Raw genomic sequence first — 19,159 nt, forward strand, 5'->3', positions numbered from 1 at the left:
AACATAGAAGTACCACAACATTTTCATAGAAGCACCACAAAATTCATTTTTATGTCAAATGTGCTTGTGATGACACTCTTGATTAGATTTAGGTTTAAGGTAGTGAGGTAGGTTTTTTCATTAGATTGAGCATTAACATTAAAACATTTTAAGCGCCACCCACTGGACATTTCACCTCGGAACTGCTGTCATATGAGTAAGGAGCCATGTAACTTATTTGTTTCAAAAATATCACCACAGTCACATTATTTTTTGTGAGATCAAGCTTGAATGAAGCCAGACCTGAATTGGCGTTTACATTGGATTGCAATTCAAATCTAGCGTTGTTTGCTATATTTTGCTGTAATGTAGTCTATACAATTTCTAAACAACTATTTGGCTATTGATTAATGAAGTTCTAATTGAAAGTTTGTGAGGAGCCCGATCATTCAGACCTGTCAATCACACCACTAACATATACAACACCGATCAGCCACAACATTAAAACCACCTTTCTAATATTGTGTAGGTCCCCCTCGTGCCGCCAAAACAGCGCCATCCCACATCTCAGAACAGCATATCTGAGTTACCGTAGACTTTGTCAGTTCAGACCGTTCTGGCCATTCTCTGTTGACCTCTCTCATCAACAAGGCATTTCCATCTGCAGAACTGCCACTCACTGGATGAATTTTGTTTTTGGCATCATTCTGATTAAATTCTAGAGACTGTTGTGTGGGAAAATCCCAGGAGATCAGCAGTTACAGAAATACACAAACCAGCCCGTCAGACACCAACATTCATCCATGCGATTATCTAATCAGCCAATCATGTGTCAGCAGTGCTGTGCATAAAATCATGCAGATACAGGTCAGGAGCTTCAGTTAATGTTCACATCAACCATCAGAATGGGGAAAAATATAATTTATGTAACTGCTGATCTCCTGGGATTTTCACGCAAAACAATCTCTAGAATTTATTAGCCATTTCAACGCCACCTTATTCTCCTAGATTGTAACCTTCCCTACTCCATTCCATAGTGTGTATGTGTGTGTGTGTGTGGGGGGGGTTTGGTTCTGGAGCTTAAATTGAGTCTCGTTCTCGAGCCCCTCCAGCCGAGACAGCAAGCTAAATTAGTTTACCATTAAAAGCTGGATGGGCAGGCAAATGACCTTAAACAATGGCAGGCAAACGTATTTATTTATTTTAATTTATTTTTTTGGAAAAATGTCAACACAGTCACATAATTTTTTTTTTTTTTTTTTTTTGTGAGATCAAGCTCAAATGAAGCCAGATGTGAATGGGTGTTTACATTGGACTGCAATTAAAAGTAATCGTCATAATTTTTTAAAATATATATTTGTTGTAATGTAGTCTAAATAATATCTACTCAACTTTTTGGCTGTTGATTAATACAATGTATTACCTACATGGGCTGAGTGACATCAGACAAAATGGAAAGTTGTTTCAGAGGTGGAGCAAGACAAACATCTGTTTTCATTGGAATAACGTCCATTGTTGAATTGTGCACAAAAAGAAGAGGAATGTGTATTAAGAAAGTAAATAGGGTTGATTTTAATTTGAAGAAGATTTTGATTTTAAGATTGACTTTAAGAAAATTTGAGATATTGAACGGACTGTACATCTGCCTTTCACAGCCATGTTTTCATTTGTGTCAAATTAAATATGCCATCTACTTTTAAAAAAAGTCTATGAAGAGCACAGTGGATTATTAGAAGAGACTTGATGTACAAATACATTTCTCATGTACAGTGCATGTTAACTAGCATGTAGACATGTTCATGTATGAGCGAAACATTTCTAGATCTAATAGTCATATAGCCTAGATCCATGTATGTCTTTTTCAATATAACCAGTCAGAGTAGATGCTATATTAAATTTCACAGGAATGAATTTCACTGTGAGGGATAGAAGTACAGTCGGTTTAATATTTGTACATTTGCATACTTGAGAGCCAATAATTTAGTCTATAAAACATTAAAAATACATCTTTCGACAACTTTCAAGTGGACAAAAAGTTAACCGGAGAAATTTAGGTTTAGGACCTGAAGGCATTATGGCAAATCGAACGCATTGCATCACTCACAGCCTCGTTTATGTTTGCGTCAAATTAAATGTGGCGTTTATTCTTACAAAGCTCTATAGATGAGCATAGTGACATTATTAGAAGAGACTTATGAACACATCTTCTGTGTGATGCTAATAAACTGTCATGCAGATATATTTGTGCACAAAGGAGGTGCTCCTCGATTGTATAGTTATTTAGCCTAGATCTAAGAATGTCTGTTTCAATATAACCATGATCTATTAAAAAAAAACGCTCTGCCCTGATAGCTGTCACATTGCAAAGGGAAAAATAATAAAAAAAGAAGTTTCGCTGTCAAAACCATGAAGGAAGCATCACCTTAATGTTTGAAAGGGAAAAATGAATGCAATTCAATTCTTCTGCTCTGAACTACCATGTCCCTTAAGGACTACAATAATATGTGCGTCGATCCCTCCATTAGAATGAGCCAGACCGACAGCTATTGAAATGTTGCGAGGGTGCTTGTGACAGCCCTCTGACTGTGAAGATGGACGCTTTCACTAAACATAGGTTGACACATTTTTCTCTTTTTCCGCTCTACTTTCTCTTCTACTCTGCGAAGCACTGCCTATCCATCATGCCCGCATGTAGCCTGTGTGCTTCTAGTAACTTTTCTTTCTCTTTCTGTCTCTCCCTGCTTCTCTCTGCCAGTGTTACCCACAGAAAAATTTTATTGCTCAGAGGTTGCTCTTTCAAGGAACCAGAGTTATGTTTCCTTTGAAGTATCCACCTCTTCTCCTGATATTAGGAGACTGAAATAAAACAATCGTTGACATACAGTAAAAGTGTAGAGCTATAAAATTATGTTGATATCATACTGTAGCTCAGATAATTTTGTCTTGGAAGAGTTTGATGAAAAATAAACTGGTGGCCAAAAGTACAAATGTACAGATTTTGCTCTTATGGAAAGAAATTGGTACTTTTATTCACCGGTGGCATTCAGCTGATCACAATGTATAGTCAAGACATTAATAACGTGAAAAATTACTATTACAATTTAAAAAAAAAAAAAACTACTTCAAAGGGTTCTTATCAAAAAAATCCTCAACGTGCAGCAATGACAGCTTTGCAGATCCTTGGCATTCTAGCTGTCAGTTTGTCCAGATACTCAGGTGACATTTCACCCCACACTTCCTGTAGCACTTGCCATAGATGTGGCTTTGTCGGGCACTTCTCACGCACCTTACAGTCTAGCTGATCCCACAAAAGCTCAATGGGGTTAAGATCCATAACACTCTTTTCCAATTATCTGTTGACCAATGTCTGTGTTTCTTTATCCACTCTAACCTTTTCTTTTTATTTTTCTGTTTCTGTTTGTTTGCAATTCTTCCCATAAGGCCTGCACCCCTGAGTCTTCTCTTTACTGTTGTACATGAAACTGGTGTTGAGCGGGTAGAATTCAATGAAGCTGTCAGCTGAGGACACGTGAGGCGTCTATTTCTCAAACTAGAGACTCTGATGTACTTATCTTCTTGTTTAGTTGTACATCCTTCCACATCTCTTTCTGTCCTTGTTAGAGCCAGTTGTCCTTTACCTTTGAAGACTGTAGTATACACCTTTGAATGAAATCTTCAGTCTTTTGGCAATTTCAAGCATTGTATAGCCTTCATTCCTCAAAACAATGATTGACTGATGAGTTTCTAGAGAAAATTTTTTGCCATTTTTGACCTAATATTGACCTTAAGACATGCCAGTCTATTACATACTGTGGCAACTCAAAAACAAACACAAAGACAATGTTAAGCTTCATTTAACGAACCAAATAGCTTTCAGCTGTGTTTCATATAATGGCAAGTGATTTTCTAGTACCAAATTAGCAATTTAGCGTGATTACTCAAGGATAAGGTGTTGGAGTGATGGCTGCTGGAAATGGGGCCTGTCTAGATTTGATCAAAAATGACTTTTTTCAAATAGTGTCAGTAATGTCCTGACTATACACTGTGATCAGTTGAATGCCACTTTGGTGAATTAAAGTACCAATTTCCTTCTGAAACTGCAAAATCTGTACATTATTCCAAACTTTTGGCCGCCAGTGTATTTATATTGAAATTAAGGCTGTCAATCGACTACAATTTATCTATTTAATTACCTGACATGGTGACTAATTTATCAAATTAATCGCAACTAATCAAATATTTGCTGAGAAAGCCTTTCAAATAACAATAAATCAATATATAATGATCAAATAATTATAAATAGTTATATTTAAATAATTATGACTATAATAAATATTTAAAAAAAATAATTCTGATAATTAAAATGCATTTTATTATTGTGGCAGACGAGTAAAGCATTGATAAGACAAAAAGTGGTTTTAGAAGTCAATATATTTATTTCCATATTATTGAACATAAGCATATCACTGGCGTAGTCTACAGTAATCCATTTAGCAATTTAATCAATCTGTCAGAGATATATTTATTAAAAGGGCTTTTCTAAGCAGTGATGGGCACAAATACATGAAAATGTATTTAAAATAAAAATACAGAATACCTCAGTTTAAATGTCTCAAATTAAAATACCAAATACTGTGTGAAATTGTTTTTATCAAAATAAAGTACAGTATTTTGTATCTTAAAAATACACAAAATACATATAAAATTGGCCATTCAATGAAGTATCACTATTATGCTGAAATCTATCATTTCACCTACCTCTTCCCTTTTCCTGCCCAGTAGGAAATAAGAAATACAATTTAAAAAGAAAAAAAAAAAAATTTCCACACCTTTTTTATTTTATTATTTTTTTTGTATGTGTTAAGTATTTGTTACCATATTTTTGGACATAGCACCTGATATAAACCATGGTAATGGTTTATATCAAAGTACCATCTGATGCCATCAATGTACCAAGCCCTTACAAAAATCGAGAGTTCATGGCAAATTTGCCGCAAATTCACCACTGATAATTTTCACATGCAAATGAGCTTTGTGGTAAGCTTGCGGCAAATTGTCCACTGTTGCCAAAAGTTTGCCGGAGGTTCACCACTACAAGTGAAGAGCTGCAAACTTCTGGCAAACATTTGCAGCGAATCACAAGCTCATTTGCATGTGAAAATAACAAGCGGCAAGTCTGCGGCAAGTTTCGTTTTTTGTAAGAGAGAGTACTTTTTTGTAAAAGTTAGGTAATGTAAGGCAATCAATTAAAGACAATTAAATATAAACAGGTATATGATTACAAACGTACGTAGTGCAAAATGCCAAATAGCAGCCATTTCTATATTTATTTCTGTCCAAGTTACACTGCAGCCTGTTATTACTTTAGGCAAATCCTATTAAATAAAACTATTTTTTCTTGCTGTCTAGCAATGAGTAATGCTTTACACACTTGACTAGCTAGCTATTAAATACATAAGAATTTGCTAACACCTACCTAGCAAGACTGACTTGCTAATGCTATTTTCCCCTTGCCAGTGCTCTTTTATTCCTTCATGTTAACTGAAGGCAAATTTGAATGATGTTCCATTTTAGCTTGCTAGCTAGTGATCTAGCTAACAATAGTTAGACTAGCTTGCTAGCTAGCTGCTGACTAGTTTTGATTTCCTCACTGTTAACACGCATTGCACCGGCTGGCGAGAAGTATCATAGCTACCTTAATATTTTAATGGAAATTAAATAACAGTTGCCAGCAATTCTTTTTTTACATTTTTTATTTTATTTTATCCCCTTTTGTTCCCAATTTGGAATGCCCAATTCCCACTACTTACTAGGTCCTCATGGTGGTGCGGTTACTCACCTCAATCCAGGTGGCGGAGGACAAGTCTCAGTTGCCTCCGCTTCTGAGACCGTCAATCTGTGCATTTTAACACGTGGCTCGTTGTGCATGACACCGCAGGGACTCCCAGCATGTGGAGGCCCATACTGTTCTCTGCGTTCCACGCAAAACTTACCACGTGCCCCATTGAGAGAGAGAGCCACTAATCGTGACCATGAGGAAGTTACTTCATGTGACTCTACCCTCCCTAGCAACAGGGCCAATTTGGTTGCTTAGGAGACCTGGCTGGAGTCACTCAGCACACCCTGGGTTCGAACTCACGACTCCGGGGGTGGGAGTCAGCATCAATGCTCGCTGAGCTACCCAGGCCCCGGTTGCTAGCAATTCTTGTGTTTTTTGCAACAAGTAGAATCGACCATCACATCCTCACCTTATCTTACTCCATATTTCCTTGCAGGAATGCAGAACATTTGCTCACCCAATGCTAGATGGAGCCATTCTCTCATCTGCAGCTTGCGTGTATGAAAGATGGAGTTGGGGGGCATGCCTGATCTAGTTGAAAAAGGAATTCAGCAGCCTAATAAAGAGGTTGACTGGCACAAAGTATTTTATGTATTTTGAAAATACACAAATACCAAACTTTAATGTATTTAGGTACAAATTACATTCGATTTTTTTCAAAGACTTTAAAATAAAAGTACAAAATATGTATTTCAAATAAATTTCATGTATCTGAAATAATGCTCATCCCTGTTCTAAGGATGTGTAAATGTACACGTGTCAGATGGATGATTTTGGAGCATCTCACTTTGGTTGTGTCGCCTCATAAACAGCATTTTTTTTAGGTCACTGTGTCAAGTTAAATGTAGTTTGAAACGTAGAAAAACACTTGAGATCGCTGCATTCAAATTTGCACTCCATCCAGCTATTTGAATACAAGAACGCATCCTCATCTTCTGCTGTTGCTAACAAGCCTGAGTGTAGGGATGGGCAGCTTGATCCTAAAGTATCGATACTTCCGATACTGATACTGTATCAAAAATATCCTCACACAAAAATATCGATTCTAACATTTTTTTTTTAAACTAGGGATATTATTATTTTGTTACCATTAGGGTTGCAAAGGGGCAGAACATTTCCGGTAAATTTTCCATGGGAAGTTAAGCTGGGGAATTTTGGAAATATTGGAAAAAACTTTGGGCACTTGGCTATATGCTGCTGCATCTTTGTGGCATTCTTAACATAGGTCTTTGCACAGTATTTGCATATGTACACAGCCTTTCCTTCTACATTGGCTGAGGTGAAATGTATACACACATCAGATGGTGCACGTGGCATTGTTCTGTAGAATAAGATTAGAAAAAAGCTTGTAAAAAAACACTAATGCAGTGCCATGCACATATATATAAATATTTAGCTATACAATTGGAATATTCTGGAATGGTAAAAATATTTTACAATTGATGCTGGATAAATGAATAGAAATAGGCTAGATGAATAGATGAACATGCCTCAATCAGCATGCTAAATCAAACTATAACCTACATTCTTGTATGATAACAGAAAATTGGCTAGCAGTTTAGTTTATTCCCATTAATTCCCATTCATTTCCATATATTCCTGTTAATTCCCATGGAAAGTTTCCAACTTTGAAAATTTTGCAACCCTAGTTACCATGAACATGAACAATAATCATAAACTTCAAAGTGTAATAAAAAGGATTAGGCTATATTAGCAAATACTTGTGCAGGATGGGAACTATTTCTTCTTCCACTCATCTTAACATGCATGCTGAAAGACACAAGCAGACAAGCATCTGTGCCGTCACAAGGCTCGTTCAAACAAGAGGGATCAGTGCCTTGTAGAGGTAATAATAGAAAATCAGAGAAACAGCTCCTGGAGTGATTTCACACTAAAATAACAATATATCTAAAGGTGACATTTCTTTTAATGAGTTTGTGTGTAATTGTTGTTAATAAGTAATTACAAAATTTGTTAACTGTGGTTTTACTAAAGTAATATAGTAGTAACCGTAGTTAATTGTGTGATAACTATGGTTTAACTAAATACTGTGGTTAAACTATAGTTACTGTAGTGAAACCATGGTTAATTTTTGTGAGGGTAAACAAAACAGAAGTCTAATAATTTTCTGTTTGAAATGATTGGTATCGGATCGAAAAGAAAATAAGTGGTATCACCCATCCCTAGCTGAGTGTGGTTTGTTCTGAACAGCTGCGTGTGGCCTATACATCTGGAGTTCTGCTTACTGCCCCCTGCTGAAAACAGGTGGTACTTCAAGCTTGAATTACTCTGATGGTAGGAATATTCCTTATTACGGTCCGGGATCATGATTAATTGCATTATTTTTATATATAATTAATCACACAGAATACACGTGTTAAATTGACAGCCCTTTGAAATATCTGTCGCTTGTTTGCAGACTTTGGGATCTTGGCCCAAAAGAGCACAGTTTGAGGCATTGTTAAATGTGCACTCAATAATTTTTTCCTCATTAAAAAAGTTACACTGTTTAAGAAATCAACTGTAATTTTGAAACATGTATAATATCATGAGCACTCACATGAGATGAAGACTCCAGACATATCAGTATCCATATAAAAGCTGTTTTATTCTACATGGAGAGGGTACCCCTGAGGGAGGCAGCCATGTTTGGATGACATGACCGGTCTACTCGCTTAATCTCAGTAACTGCCCTATTATTGGACACGTTCACTCATTAATTAAATTCATCATGGCTGACTGTGAATAGTGAATTTCTACAATGGCATCAGTAACTGTGAACTGTTGTGTTTGAATGATGCTGCATCCACACCACTAGGTGTCAGTGTACAAGACAATATGCATAAAAAAATTACTGAGTGCACCTTTAAGATCTCTTCTAAAACTCTAGTAGAAAAATGTGAGATGCCTGAAAATAATCTGAGACTTAAGCAAAGTTTGATCTCCATTCAATTTTATTGCTGCCTGTGAGAAACAATTGAGGTATTAACATGCATAATGGAATAACATCATTTGAAATTACATAGTAAAATATTTGGAAACTAAACTAAAATACATTTTCATAACATTTTTTTTTAATATTTAATGAAAAGCATTTCATTTTTACAACTAACCAAATTAAATAAAACTGCACTAATTAATTTAAGTTTTTGTTGCACAGTAAATTATATCATCTGAAAAGTTTACAACCCACCTTAATTAAACATGAAAATGCCACTAGATATTTTAGGAAACCTTAATTACTCAACCTAAAATTTATTAAAATCTAAATATAGTACAAATTAAACTAAACTGAAACGAGAAACACTGAAAAAAAAAATAATAGAGTAAAAACTAATGAAAACTAAATTAAATTGAAAGGACAAAAGTATAAAAAAAATTAATTAAATTGTCACAACTATAATAACCCTACCTCTCCTGTCTTTGTTTTTTCCCTGTATCTTTCTGGCAGCTGATGCAACAGCAGGCGGCCCTCATGGCTGCCAGTCATGGAGGCTATCTGGCACCTAGTGTGGCCTTTCCCACCACCCAGATCCACCAGATGGGGGCGCTCAACATCAACAGCCTGCCACCCACCCCCATGACCCCGGTGTCGGGTGAGTTTCATCAGACACTGGGTGAGCAACAGTGCTTCATTTCCTCTATTCTGGGATGGGGTACAATATGAGATATCTGGTTAGTTTCAGCCTATTGCATAGTGCACACCAAACTGGAAAGCACTTGTGTAAAATGCAAGATGGGAGGGGGGGGGTTGAGGGTGCGATCGCATTCTAGAGAGCATTTGATTGGATAGAAATCTGTGTAGTGTAGTATAAGTCATGAATATTTTAGGTCCCAGAAGTGAAAGACTGTAAATGTTAAATGTGTATATCTCCTAAATTTAATAATTTTGTCAAGTTTTAGGAGTATACTAGCTTAAAGATGGCTTAAAAGCTAGTAAACAAGGACTAAAGGCCAAAACATACTCTACGCAAATACCTGAACGCAGACGTTTTTGTTTACATGAGCTCGATTTTGTGTGTTGTTGCGTTTCAAAATGTGTCAGACTGCAATTCATATCAACTCAAGTACGTTTTGCATTCTTAACATTACCACAAGTGGTGCTATAGTGGACATTAGCATGAACTTTCCGCTTCTACTGGGAGATTTCTCATTCAAGTAAAGTACTGTCATGGCGGAGCAACAGTTTAAAGATAATATTGCTGCTCAAATAAGTTAAAGTCATTATATTTATAGCAACTTTCCTGTATAATAACACATTCAGTTGACAGACTTTGGAAGGTAACATTATCGGCCCGTTGAGGTCTGATGTTTTTACTGCCACGCAAGAACACATGTTCAGCTGGACCGTGTTGGCAATAGGGATATACACTGTTACCATTTTTAAGGGGGTTTCACAACCGGTTAATCGGTTAATGGAATTTCCACAACCCAGAGTTTTTGCTCAGTGAAAACCAACCTGGAATCAAATGATATAACAGTCACACGAAGTCCCTTTTTGCAACCTGAACTTCTTCAGAACACAGCACAACAAATGAAACTCAACGCAGGTGTTTCGAGATGCGTTTTAAAGTTCTTTTTAACTCTACTTGGTCTAAAAATACTGTGATCCTCCACGAGAGGCTGAAAGAAAAAACTGTGAGATTTCAAAGATGTCCATCCAGCACTTGTTAACAGTATACAGAAACACAGTGCAGACACACATACATGCATGTTTGAACATCCCCCAATCACCCTAGCCTTGAAAAACTGACCTAAACTCGGACGGAAAACCCAACGGTTTGTTGGAACTCGTTGAGTGGATCGGGTTGAAGACCTCTATTTACTGTGTAGAATACCCGAATAGTGGTTTTGGTATTTGAATAATGGCACGTCAAATGGTTAACAGAATGTCGACTATCCGTGCACATCCCTAGTTGCCAATATGTTTGCCAAGCGCTCGCACATATGCGCTAAACCAAGTAGGTTTCTGGCCTAAAAGCCAAAAACTTAAATTTTGATTTCACAAGGTCTTTAAAAGGTATTGGGGTGAAATTTCATTGAGATTTTGAAGACTGGATCCCTAGATGGGTAACTGTGCACTTAATATGGCCGGTTTTGTATGGTAGTTTCATATGCACTGGTTGCATTTGCTGTCTACAAGATAATTTCAACACAAGTGCCATACCGTCATTTGAACAAGCCAGCATTTCCCCTGCATTTCACATTTTTACTGACATTAACGTGAATGCAGACATTTCCTAAGTGACATGCACACCAGAAGCACAATTACCGATCATCCATTGCAGTGCTTTCATAATCAGGAGGAACAACCTCTCTGATTGTCATTCCAGACACCCATTATCATACAATCTAAACAAACATGAGATCTTATTGGATAATGGCCACCTTACTGCATTTACTTATGCAGCAGTCTTGCTCTTTTCCAATCCCTTATGAAAACATGCCACCCCATGAATTATGCTCAGTGTTAACAAAGCTCATTTCTCTTTTGTCAACAGCACGGCTATACCAATTTACACCATACACCTCGACACCGGACAGTATAATTTGTCATTCTCGGTAAAGTGTGTAGTTTTGCAACTTACTAGTAGTTCGCAGCTAACTGGCCGACCAATTTCAAAACACATTATTAGTTCCGTGGAGTGAAAAAACGTTTTTTATGCAAAGTGAAAACAAAGCAGTGGCAGAAGCTTTATTACTTTGGGGGGGGGGGGGGGGTGCAGGATGCTCCCATTGGCATCACATATAGGTTTAATATGGTCCCATCTTTTACAAGCCGCAATGCAGTCCCGTAAAAGCCTTGTCCATTTAAAGCTCTCGAGCTGTCAGGCTGCACTCCACCGCAAGACCGAGGCTATCCATGTGTGGCATTACATGCAAATGTGCTTACTTGCTACTTCAAATATTAAGTCAGACAGACAGGACGGTTTGTCAAATATTATGTCACGACACATGCAATGCAAAACGTGCACTTTTTCCATCACAGATCATCCATCATGGGCTCTAGTGAAATGTACGTTTGTTTTAGTGGCACTGACTACATTAGCAATCTGGAAATTCACAAGACTGCGGGGCTGCAACTGTTGCTAGTCAGAATTATGTGTTGATGCCACTACCTATGAGACTGTTTCCTTATAAATGGAGGCAAAACTTATATATCTCTATCTATCTATCTATCTATCTAGCCATCTGTCTATCTGTCTATCTGTCTGTCTGTCTGTCTGTCTATCTATCTATCTATCATCTATCTACCTACCTACCCACCTGTACATCTACTTATTCATGTGATTATCTAAACAGCCAATCATGTGGCAGCAGTGTAATGTATAAAATCATGCAGATATGGGTCAGGAGCTTCAGTTAATGTTCACATCAACCATCAGTATGGGAAAAAATGTGACCTCAGTGATTTCAACCGTGGTATGATTGTTGGTGCCAGATGGGCTGGTTTGAGTATTTGTGTTACTGTTGATCTCCTGGGATTTTTATGCACAACAGTCTCTAGAATTTACTAAGAATGTTGTCAAAAACAAAAAACATCCAATGAGCCTCAGTTCTGTAGATGAAAATGCCTTATTGATGAGAGAGGTCAACATAGAATGGCCAGACTGGTTCGAGCTGACAGAAAGGCTACGGTAACTCAGATAACCACTCTGTTCAATTGTAGTGAGCAGAATAGCATCTCAGAATGCACAACACGTCGAACCTTGAGGCGGATGGGCTACAACAGCAGAAGACCACGTTGGGTTACACTTCTTTCAGCCAAGAACAGAAAACTGAGGCTTTCAGTGGGCCTACCATTTGTGTACCTCAGCAGAAATCCAGATTTGTCAGACCAGGCAATGTTTCTCCAATTGTCTAATGTCCAGTTTTGGTGAGCCTGTGCCCTAAGTTTCCAACCATGCAGCTGCTGGGTGAATTGGCCTTTCTTACACTGACTTAACTGAAAAAGACTGGCAGAGCTGTGCAGATCTCATGTGGACGAGAGATGTGCTGAAATATACAGAGCATTCGACACGCTTGTGTGTGTGTATGTGTGTGTGTGTGCGCGCGCACACGTTCAAGCTCTGCTTTGTTGATTGCCTTCCATTATTGAACCTATTGGAATCTGTTGCATTATTAATCCTGGGCGAGATAGCATGACTGGCGTTCACAATTTTTCAAGGACTACAATAAATAAGATATTCTTATGTTTTTTTTCTAGTTCATTCATTCATTTGTATGTCGCTGGCAGGAACAGCACCTCTGCTTTATTCAATACATCTGCTATAAAGGCATAGACGCACACTCGCATATTGATTGTCACTAGTATATAAAGCATTATGGAAGCACAAACTACACTGCCAGGAATCCAGCTAGATATTAGAATTTAAAGGGATAGTTCACCCAAAAATTTAAATTCTGTCATCATTTGAGTATGAGTAAATGATTGAGGCTGAGTAAATGATGACAGAATTTCATTTTTGGAGTGAAATATCCCTTTGTGGTTTGAATCTCTCTCTTTTTTTTTCTTTTTTTTTTTTTTTCGGAATAAACAGAATAAATGTTTTGGATGCCAAAATAATCAGGCTTTTAAAATTGACTGCACAGTTGATCTATTGTGATGCAAAAACACCTGCTTTACATTCCTCGATCATGAAGTGGTTTTCAGGGAATTGTGCCTCAATGTGAAGACATCTGGCAAGAGTACATTTGAAAGCCAGAACAGCTGTCCCATCATCTGAAGCTACTTTCAGATCTCCATCTTTTAGTTAATGCACAATGGCAGAATATTATTCTGGGAAATAACCTCACTGTTGGAAATAACTGTAACATAAAATAACAGTGTATTCGCAGAATACTCAACAGACAAAGAAGGGTGAAACAATAGACTTCGTCTGGAACATATCACAATATGGACCACAATGAGCCATTTTAGAACATCAGAAATAACATTATGAGGTCATCAACGCCTTACCAAGAATATTAGAGCTGTACCATGTTACAGTCATGGAAATACCATATTTTTTCTATATATAACATGGTACTAAATTATTACCATATTCATATATCATGGTATCTACAGTACATGGTACTTCAAAGAATATCATAGTATTACCTTGGTACATGTTTATCATTTTAAGAACACCAGGAATAACATTATGAGATCATGAAACATTAAAACCCTTACAAAAAGGTTTGTTGCAGTACCACGGTACAGTGATGGAATCAGATGGTAATCCCATACTACTTTGACATATTCCATGATACTGAATGATTATTGTTTTCAATTACCGTATTTACAAGGTACTCCAAAGTACATAAAAAAATACCATAGTTTTACCATGGTACATGTTAACCATTTTAAGAACAACCAAAACAACACTGAGATAATGAAACATTAAAACCCTTTAAAAAAGTACTTTGGCAGTACCATGGTAGAGTACATTGATGGTAATACAATGATACTGTATTCATATACCGTATTTACATGGTACACCAAAGTATGTAAACAAATATAATGGTTTTACCATGGTACATGTCTAGAAAACATGGTATTTCAATTATATCTTTTTTAAAATACAGTATGTACACTGGATTTAAAAAAACAAAACAAAAAAAACATTAAATGCGTTAGTGCTGCCTTTAAATTTTAAGTTGTGTCATCTTAGGAGGGAAAGTTGTTTAAACATAACAACAACATTTAATCAATATAACTTGTTAAATGAGCTTATTGTCTTTTTAAGGAAACTTGACTTTCTAAGTTCAATCAACTTTAACAATGGTAGCGAACCAGTTTAAAGGATAGTTCACCCAAAAATTAAAATTCTCTTATCATTTACTCACCCTCATGTAGGGCTGCACAATTAATCGTATTTTAATCATGATCACGATTTCTGCCTCTAACAGTTAATTAAGCATAACTGTTAGCAATATTAGTGAGTTAACAAACAGAAATTATTAGCCAGGTAAAGTTGCAAATTGTTGCTCATTTTTATAATAGTGTCTAAAGGTGATAGACCAAATCACATGCATTTCTGAAGTCTATTTTCACCTCACCTGACCAATCGTGCTCTCTTCAGAAGTTCGCCACTGACCATTCATTTTCGAGCATGCGTTGAAATACGGAGCTGCAGAGTATGTTTCATACGTGCATCGCTTTGATTGATTTACATGAGGCTCGCATCAGAAAGCTGGAACATGCTGCCTTCGGAGACTGTATATGGAGTTAGGATGAAAATCAGGTGCCTTTCAAACTGTTCTGAGACCAGTTTCCTTAAAGATATAGTTCACCCAAAAAACTTTTTGTCCATACAATGTAAGTGTATTGAAATTTTGAAGCTTCAAAAATCACATAAGTCAGCATAAAAGTAATCCATAAGACTCCAGTGGTCAAATCAATATCTTCAGAAGCGGTATGATAGGTGTGGGTGAGAAACAGATTACTTTCACATTCTTCTTCTTGTGTTTTTTGGTGATTCAGTACTTAAATATTGATCTGTTTCTCACCCACACCTATCATATCACTTCAGAAAATATGGATTAAAACACTGGAGTCAAATGGATTACTTTTATGATTCCTTTATGTGCTTTTTGGGGCGTCACAATGTTGGCACCCATTCACTTGCATTATATGGACCTACAGAGCTGAAATATTCTTCTAAAAATCATAATTTGTGTTCTGCAGAAGAAATAAAGTCATACACATCTGGGATACACATCTGGGATGGCATGAGGGTGAGTAAATGATGACAGAATTTTCATTTTTGGGTGAACTATCCCTTTAAGAGTTCCAGTCATTCAACAACTGTCTGTTCAGCCATTAACTGATTATGTTCAACCCATTGCACCAGGGTTTTGTGGGTCGAGGAGGAGATAAGAGCATTTCAGCATGTTTGGATGGAGCACCAGAGCCTGCCAAAACTGTTGTCAACAGAAACAACATGCACACTTCAGTTTTGTTTTTGTTTTGTTTTTTTTTTACATCAAAATAAAGGCTTGAGACCATTTAGCATTGCCACCTACTAAATTATTATTAATTAATTATTAATAATAATAATAATAGTAAATAATTTTTTTAAGAGAACCTATGTGTGAAAACCATTATACTGGAAGCATGGGCAAAACATGACTTTATTTTGGTCAAAAGGAATAATTTACTAGTTTGAAGTTTTAACACCTTGTTCAACATGAGAGCTGCTGTTTAATATAATTTTATTTTTTATTTTAGAATCGATATCTAAGCTGTGGTCATTTGTATTTTTTTTCCCCCAAATCGTGCAGCCCTGCAATAAAAATAAATAAAACCTCAAAGGGCAGAATAATCATGATTAAACTTTTAAGCATTACTGTGCAGCCCTACCCTCATGCCATCCCAGATGTGTATGACTTTCTTTCTTCAGCAGAACACAAACGAAGATTTTTAGAAGAATATCTCAGCTCTGTAGGTCCATAAAATGCAAGTGAATGGTGATCAGACCTTTCTAGCTCCAAAAATCACATAGGGCCTATTTACACTTGGTCACTTCATGCATTTTTACTGATTGTATTGCTATCCGATTGATAAAGCACATTTCATTTACATTTGGCCACATCAGTTTCATCTGGAATGCGTCTCAAACCACCTCCTGAAGTGGTTTGAGAGATCGGATTGCAATTCTTCTTGAATGCGTTTCTGAGGGCATTTACACCTGTTCTTTTCATGATCAGATAGCTATCCAAATCTGTGAAAATGCATGAAGTGGCCGAATGTAAATACCCCCATAAAGGAAACATTAAAGTAATCCATATGACTCCAGTGGTTAAATTCACATCTTCAGAAGCAATATAATTGTTGTGTGTGAGAAACAGAACAATACTTAAGTCCTTTTTTACTCTAAATCTCCACTTTCACTTTCAGATGTGAAAGTGAAACTAAACAGGCACCACATTTGACTTTCAGATGTAAAATTGAAATAGAAAGTGAAGATTTATAGTAAAAAAAAAAAAAAAAAGGACTTCAATTTTGATCTGTTTCTCACCCACACCTATTATATCACTTCTGAAGATATGGAATTAAACACTGGAGTCTTATGGATTACTCCTATTGTGGTTGGTTTCCTTTATATGATTTTTCAAGCTACAAAGGTCTGAATACCATTCACTTGCATTGTATGGACCTACAGAGCTGAGATATTCTTCTAAAAATCTTTGAGTTCTGCTGAAGAAAGAGTAAATGAGTAAATGATTAGAGAATTTTAATTTTTGGGTGAGCTATCCCTTTAAGAACATCAGAAATTATATTATGAGTACATCAAAAAAATAAAACTCTAACAAAAAAAAAACAAAAAAAACAAAAAAATACTGTTGTGATACCGTGATACAGTAATGGTATCAGTAGGTACAGTACATTGATTATCATATTTATAATCAGCCATTTTACTTCGCACTCCAAGGAACTTAAAAAAAATTCCAAAATAAGGTATTACAATGGTACTTTCTCTGAAAATATCGTAATACTGTGGTAGTTTTAAGTAACATCTTGAGTTAACTTAAAAACTTTGTCATATTTCCTGTGTTATTGTGGTAGCCTATGTAATAGGATTTGCTAGTTCCGAACATTTGGACATGGCAAATAGTATTTACAATGAAGAGGATTTGATATCACATTAATGCAAAGATATTGGTTACCGAAAGGCCTTCTGTTTGTTGCCTTATGTGTGGTTTCATTATCCATTCCGAGTAACCTAGAAACCTGGCCGTCATCATCCACAGGTAGCATGACATCTATTGCTGGGTCTGGGGGGGCTAAAAGGGGCATTGCCCCCTAGATTTTCCTTGTGTCTGCAGCATGATAGTCTAATTGTCATTGCCTGGATTAAATGGCTTGAAACTGTACAGCAAGGTTGGTTGCATTATTTGTCTCTAGGGATAGGTCACCCAAAAATGAAAATTCTGGATCACTTACTCTCCCTCATCTTTTTCCAAACCCATATGACTTATAGGTACAGACAACTTCAGTCACTATCACTTTAAATTGACCCTGACACTGGCTTGATGGGTTTTGTGAAGCCTCCGTCCTGCTTTCCCTGTTTAAATGGAGATGTGTCACTGCCAGATGAGTCTGTGCTCTTTGGTTAAGCATATACCGGATGGTTCTGTTGTGTTTAAAGCCCCAGACAAAGTTAATGAGGTGTCAGGTGCAGTATTTGCAAGGCATCCGAGAGGCTCGGAACATGATGGGGACGGTTGAGTTCACCTTGTGTGCCTTCAGGGTCATAAAACCCATTGACTTTGTTCTCTGTCTCATGGGGCCTGCGAAATAGATATTGCGCTCGTATGAAAGCCGAAAGCATTTGGAACTGAGCAGCTGCATAAAGTTGTGTCGCCTTGAAATGTATGATTGCATGCTGGTGGCTTATTAATAGCCAGTGGTCAAGTGTGGAGATGTCCCATGGACAATGTAGTGGAACAAGATTTCGAAACCTGCCAGAAAAGCGTTTATAGCTATAAATTTAGACTGGCATGAGTATAATGTCTTTGCATTGCATTACCCTGCTGAAAGAATACAGCTGGTCTTAGATGGTTTAAGCTGGTCTTCGATTAAAGTTCAAGTGCCCAAAACCACTCTAAAACCAGCAAACAATCCAAACTGGCCACACTGGGAGACCAATTAAGACCAGCAAAGAAGCTTAGGCTAGTTTAAACTTAATTATGATAAACCATTTTAGTACCGTGTTGTGTCACCGCTTGATATTCAATGTATAATCTGGGCCCTGAAGCAAAACCAGAAACTGCATCATTCCATGGCAAGCCTCTTCAGGTTTAAATAAACATAAGCCTCTCTATAAAAAAAAATAGAGATGTAATGGAAGTTCATTATTGTGATTGGTTTGGCTGCAGTATTAACCGATACGGTACCAGCGTTCCTTGTGTAATTTGCATAATAAATCCTTTTGGTGCATATGGTAAGCCGTTCCTCAATGTAGTCACCATTGGGTGCAAATCAGCACGACGCACCGAGGGCAGATTGCAGTAATGTGAATCCAATTACACTTCCCTAACATGAAATAACAATATTTGCAGAATACTCAACAACTCATAGTGCTCAACACACTAACAGTGGTGACAACTAAAAGATTTGTTTAATAACAGATGGATCCATTCTGGACTATAGAATCGGATGCCAAAATAGACTACATCTGGAACAAGTTATTGTGATGTGGACCACACAGAACCACAGATGGAAGGTTGAAACAGTGCATACTTTGGATACACTAATCATCTATTCATTCACTTATTCTGTGAATTGCATGCTATGCACCAGTACATGGGACCAGCATTTTAAAGCGATATTTCCCTATAAAATTACAATTCTGT

At 36.9% G+C, this 19,159-nt stretch overlaps 1 protein-coding gene across 5 annotated transcripts in view; it reads left to right on the forward strand.

The window, feature by feature from the left end:
• The window catches only part of LOC127438641 (CUGBP Elav-like family member 5), a 284,871-nt gene that overhangs the window by 243,791 nt on the left and 21,921 nt on the right, over positions 1-19,159 (forward strand). For 4 of the 5 annotated variants that reach the window (XM_051694351.1, XM_051694354.1, XM_051694352.1 and 1 more), the window contains exon 7: positions 9,270-9,435. In XM_051694351.1, coding sequence (XP_051550311.1) covers positions 9,270-9,435 — 166 coding nt within the window. The remainder of the gene's footprint in view (positions 1-9,269; positions 9,436-19,159) is intronic. The other variant, XM_051694353.1, reaches the window with a different exon arrangement.

The sequence above is a fragment of the Myxocyprinus asiaticus genome, chromosome 50, assembly GCF_019703515.2.
Source record: "Myxocyprinus asiaticus isolate MX2 ecotype Aquarium Trade chromosome 50, UBuf_Myxa_2, whole genome shotgun sequence".
NCBI lineage: Eukaryota > Metazoa > Chordata > Actinopteri > Cypriniformes > Catostomidae > Myxocyprinus > Myxocyprinus asiaticus.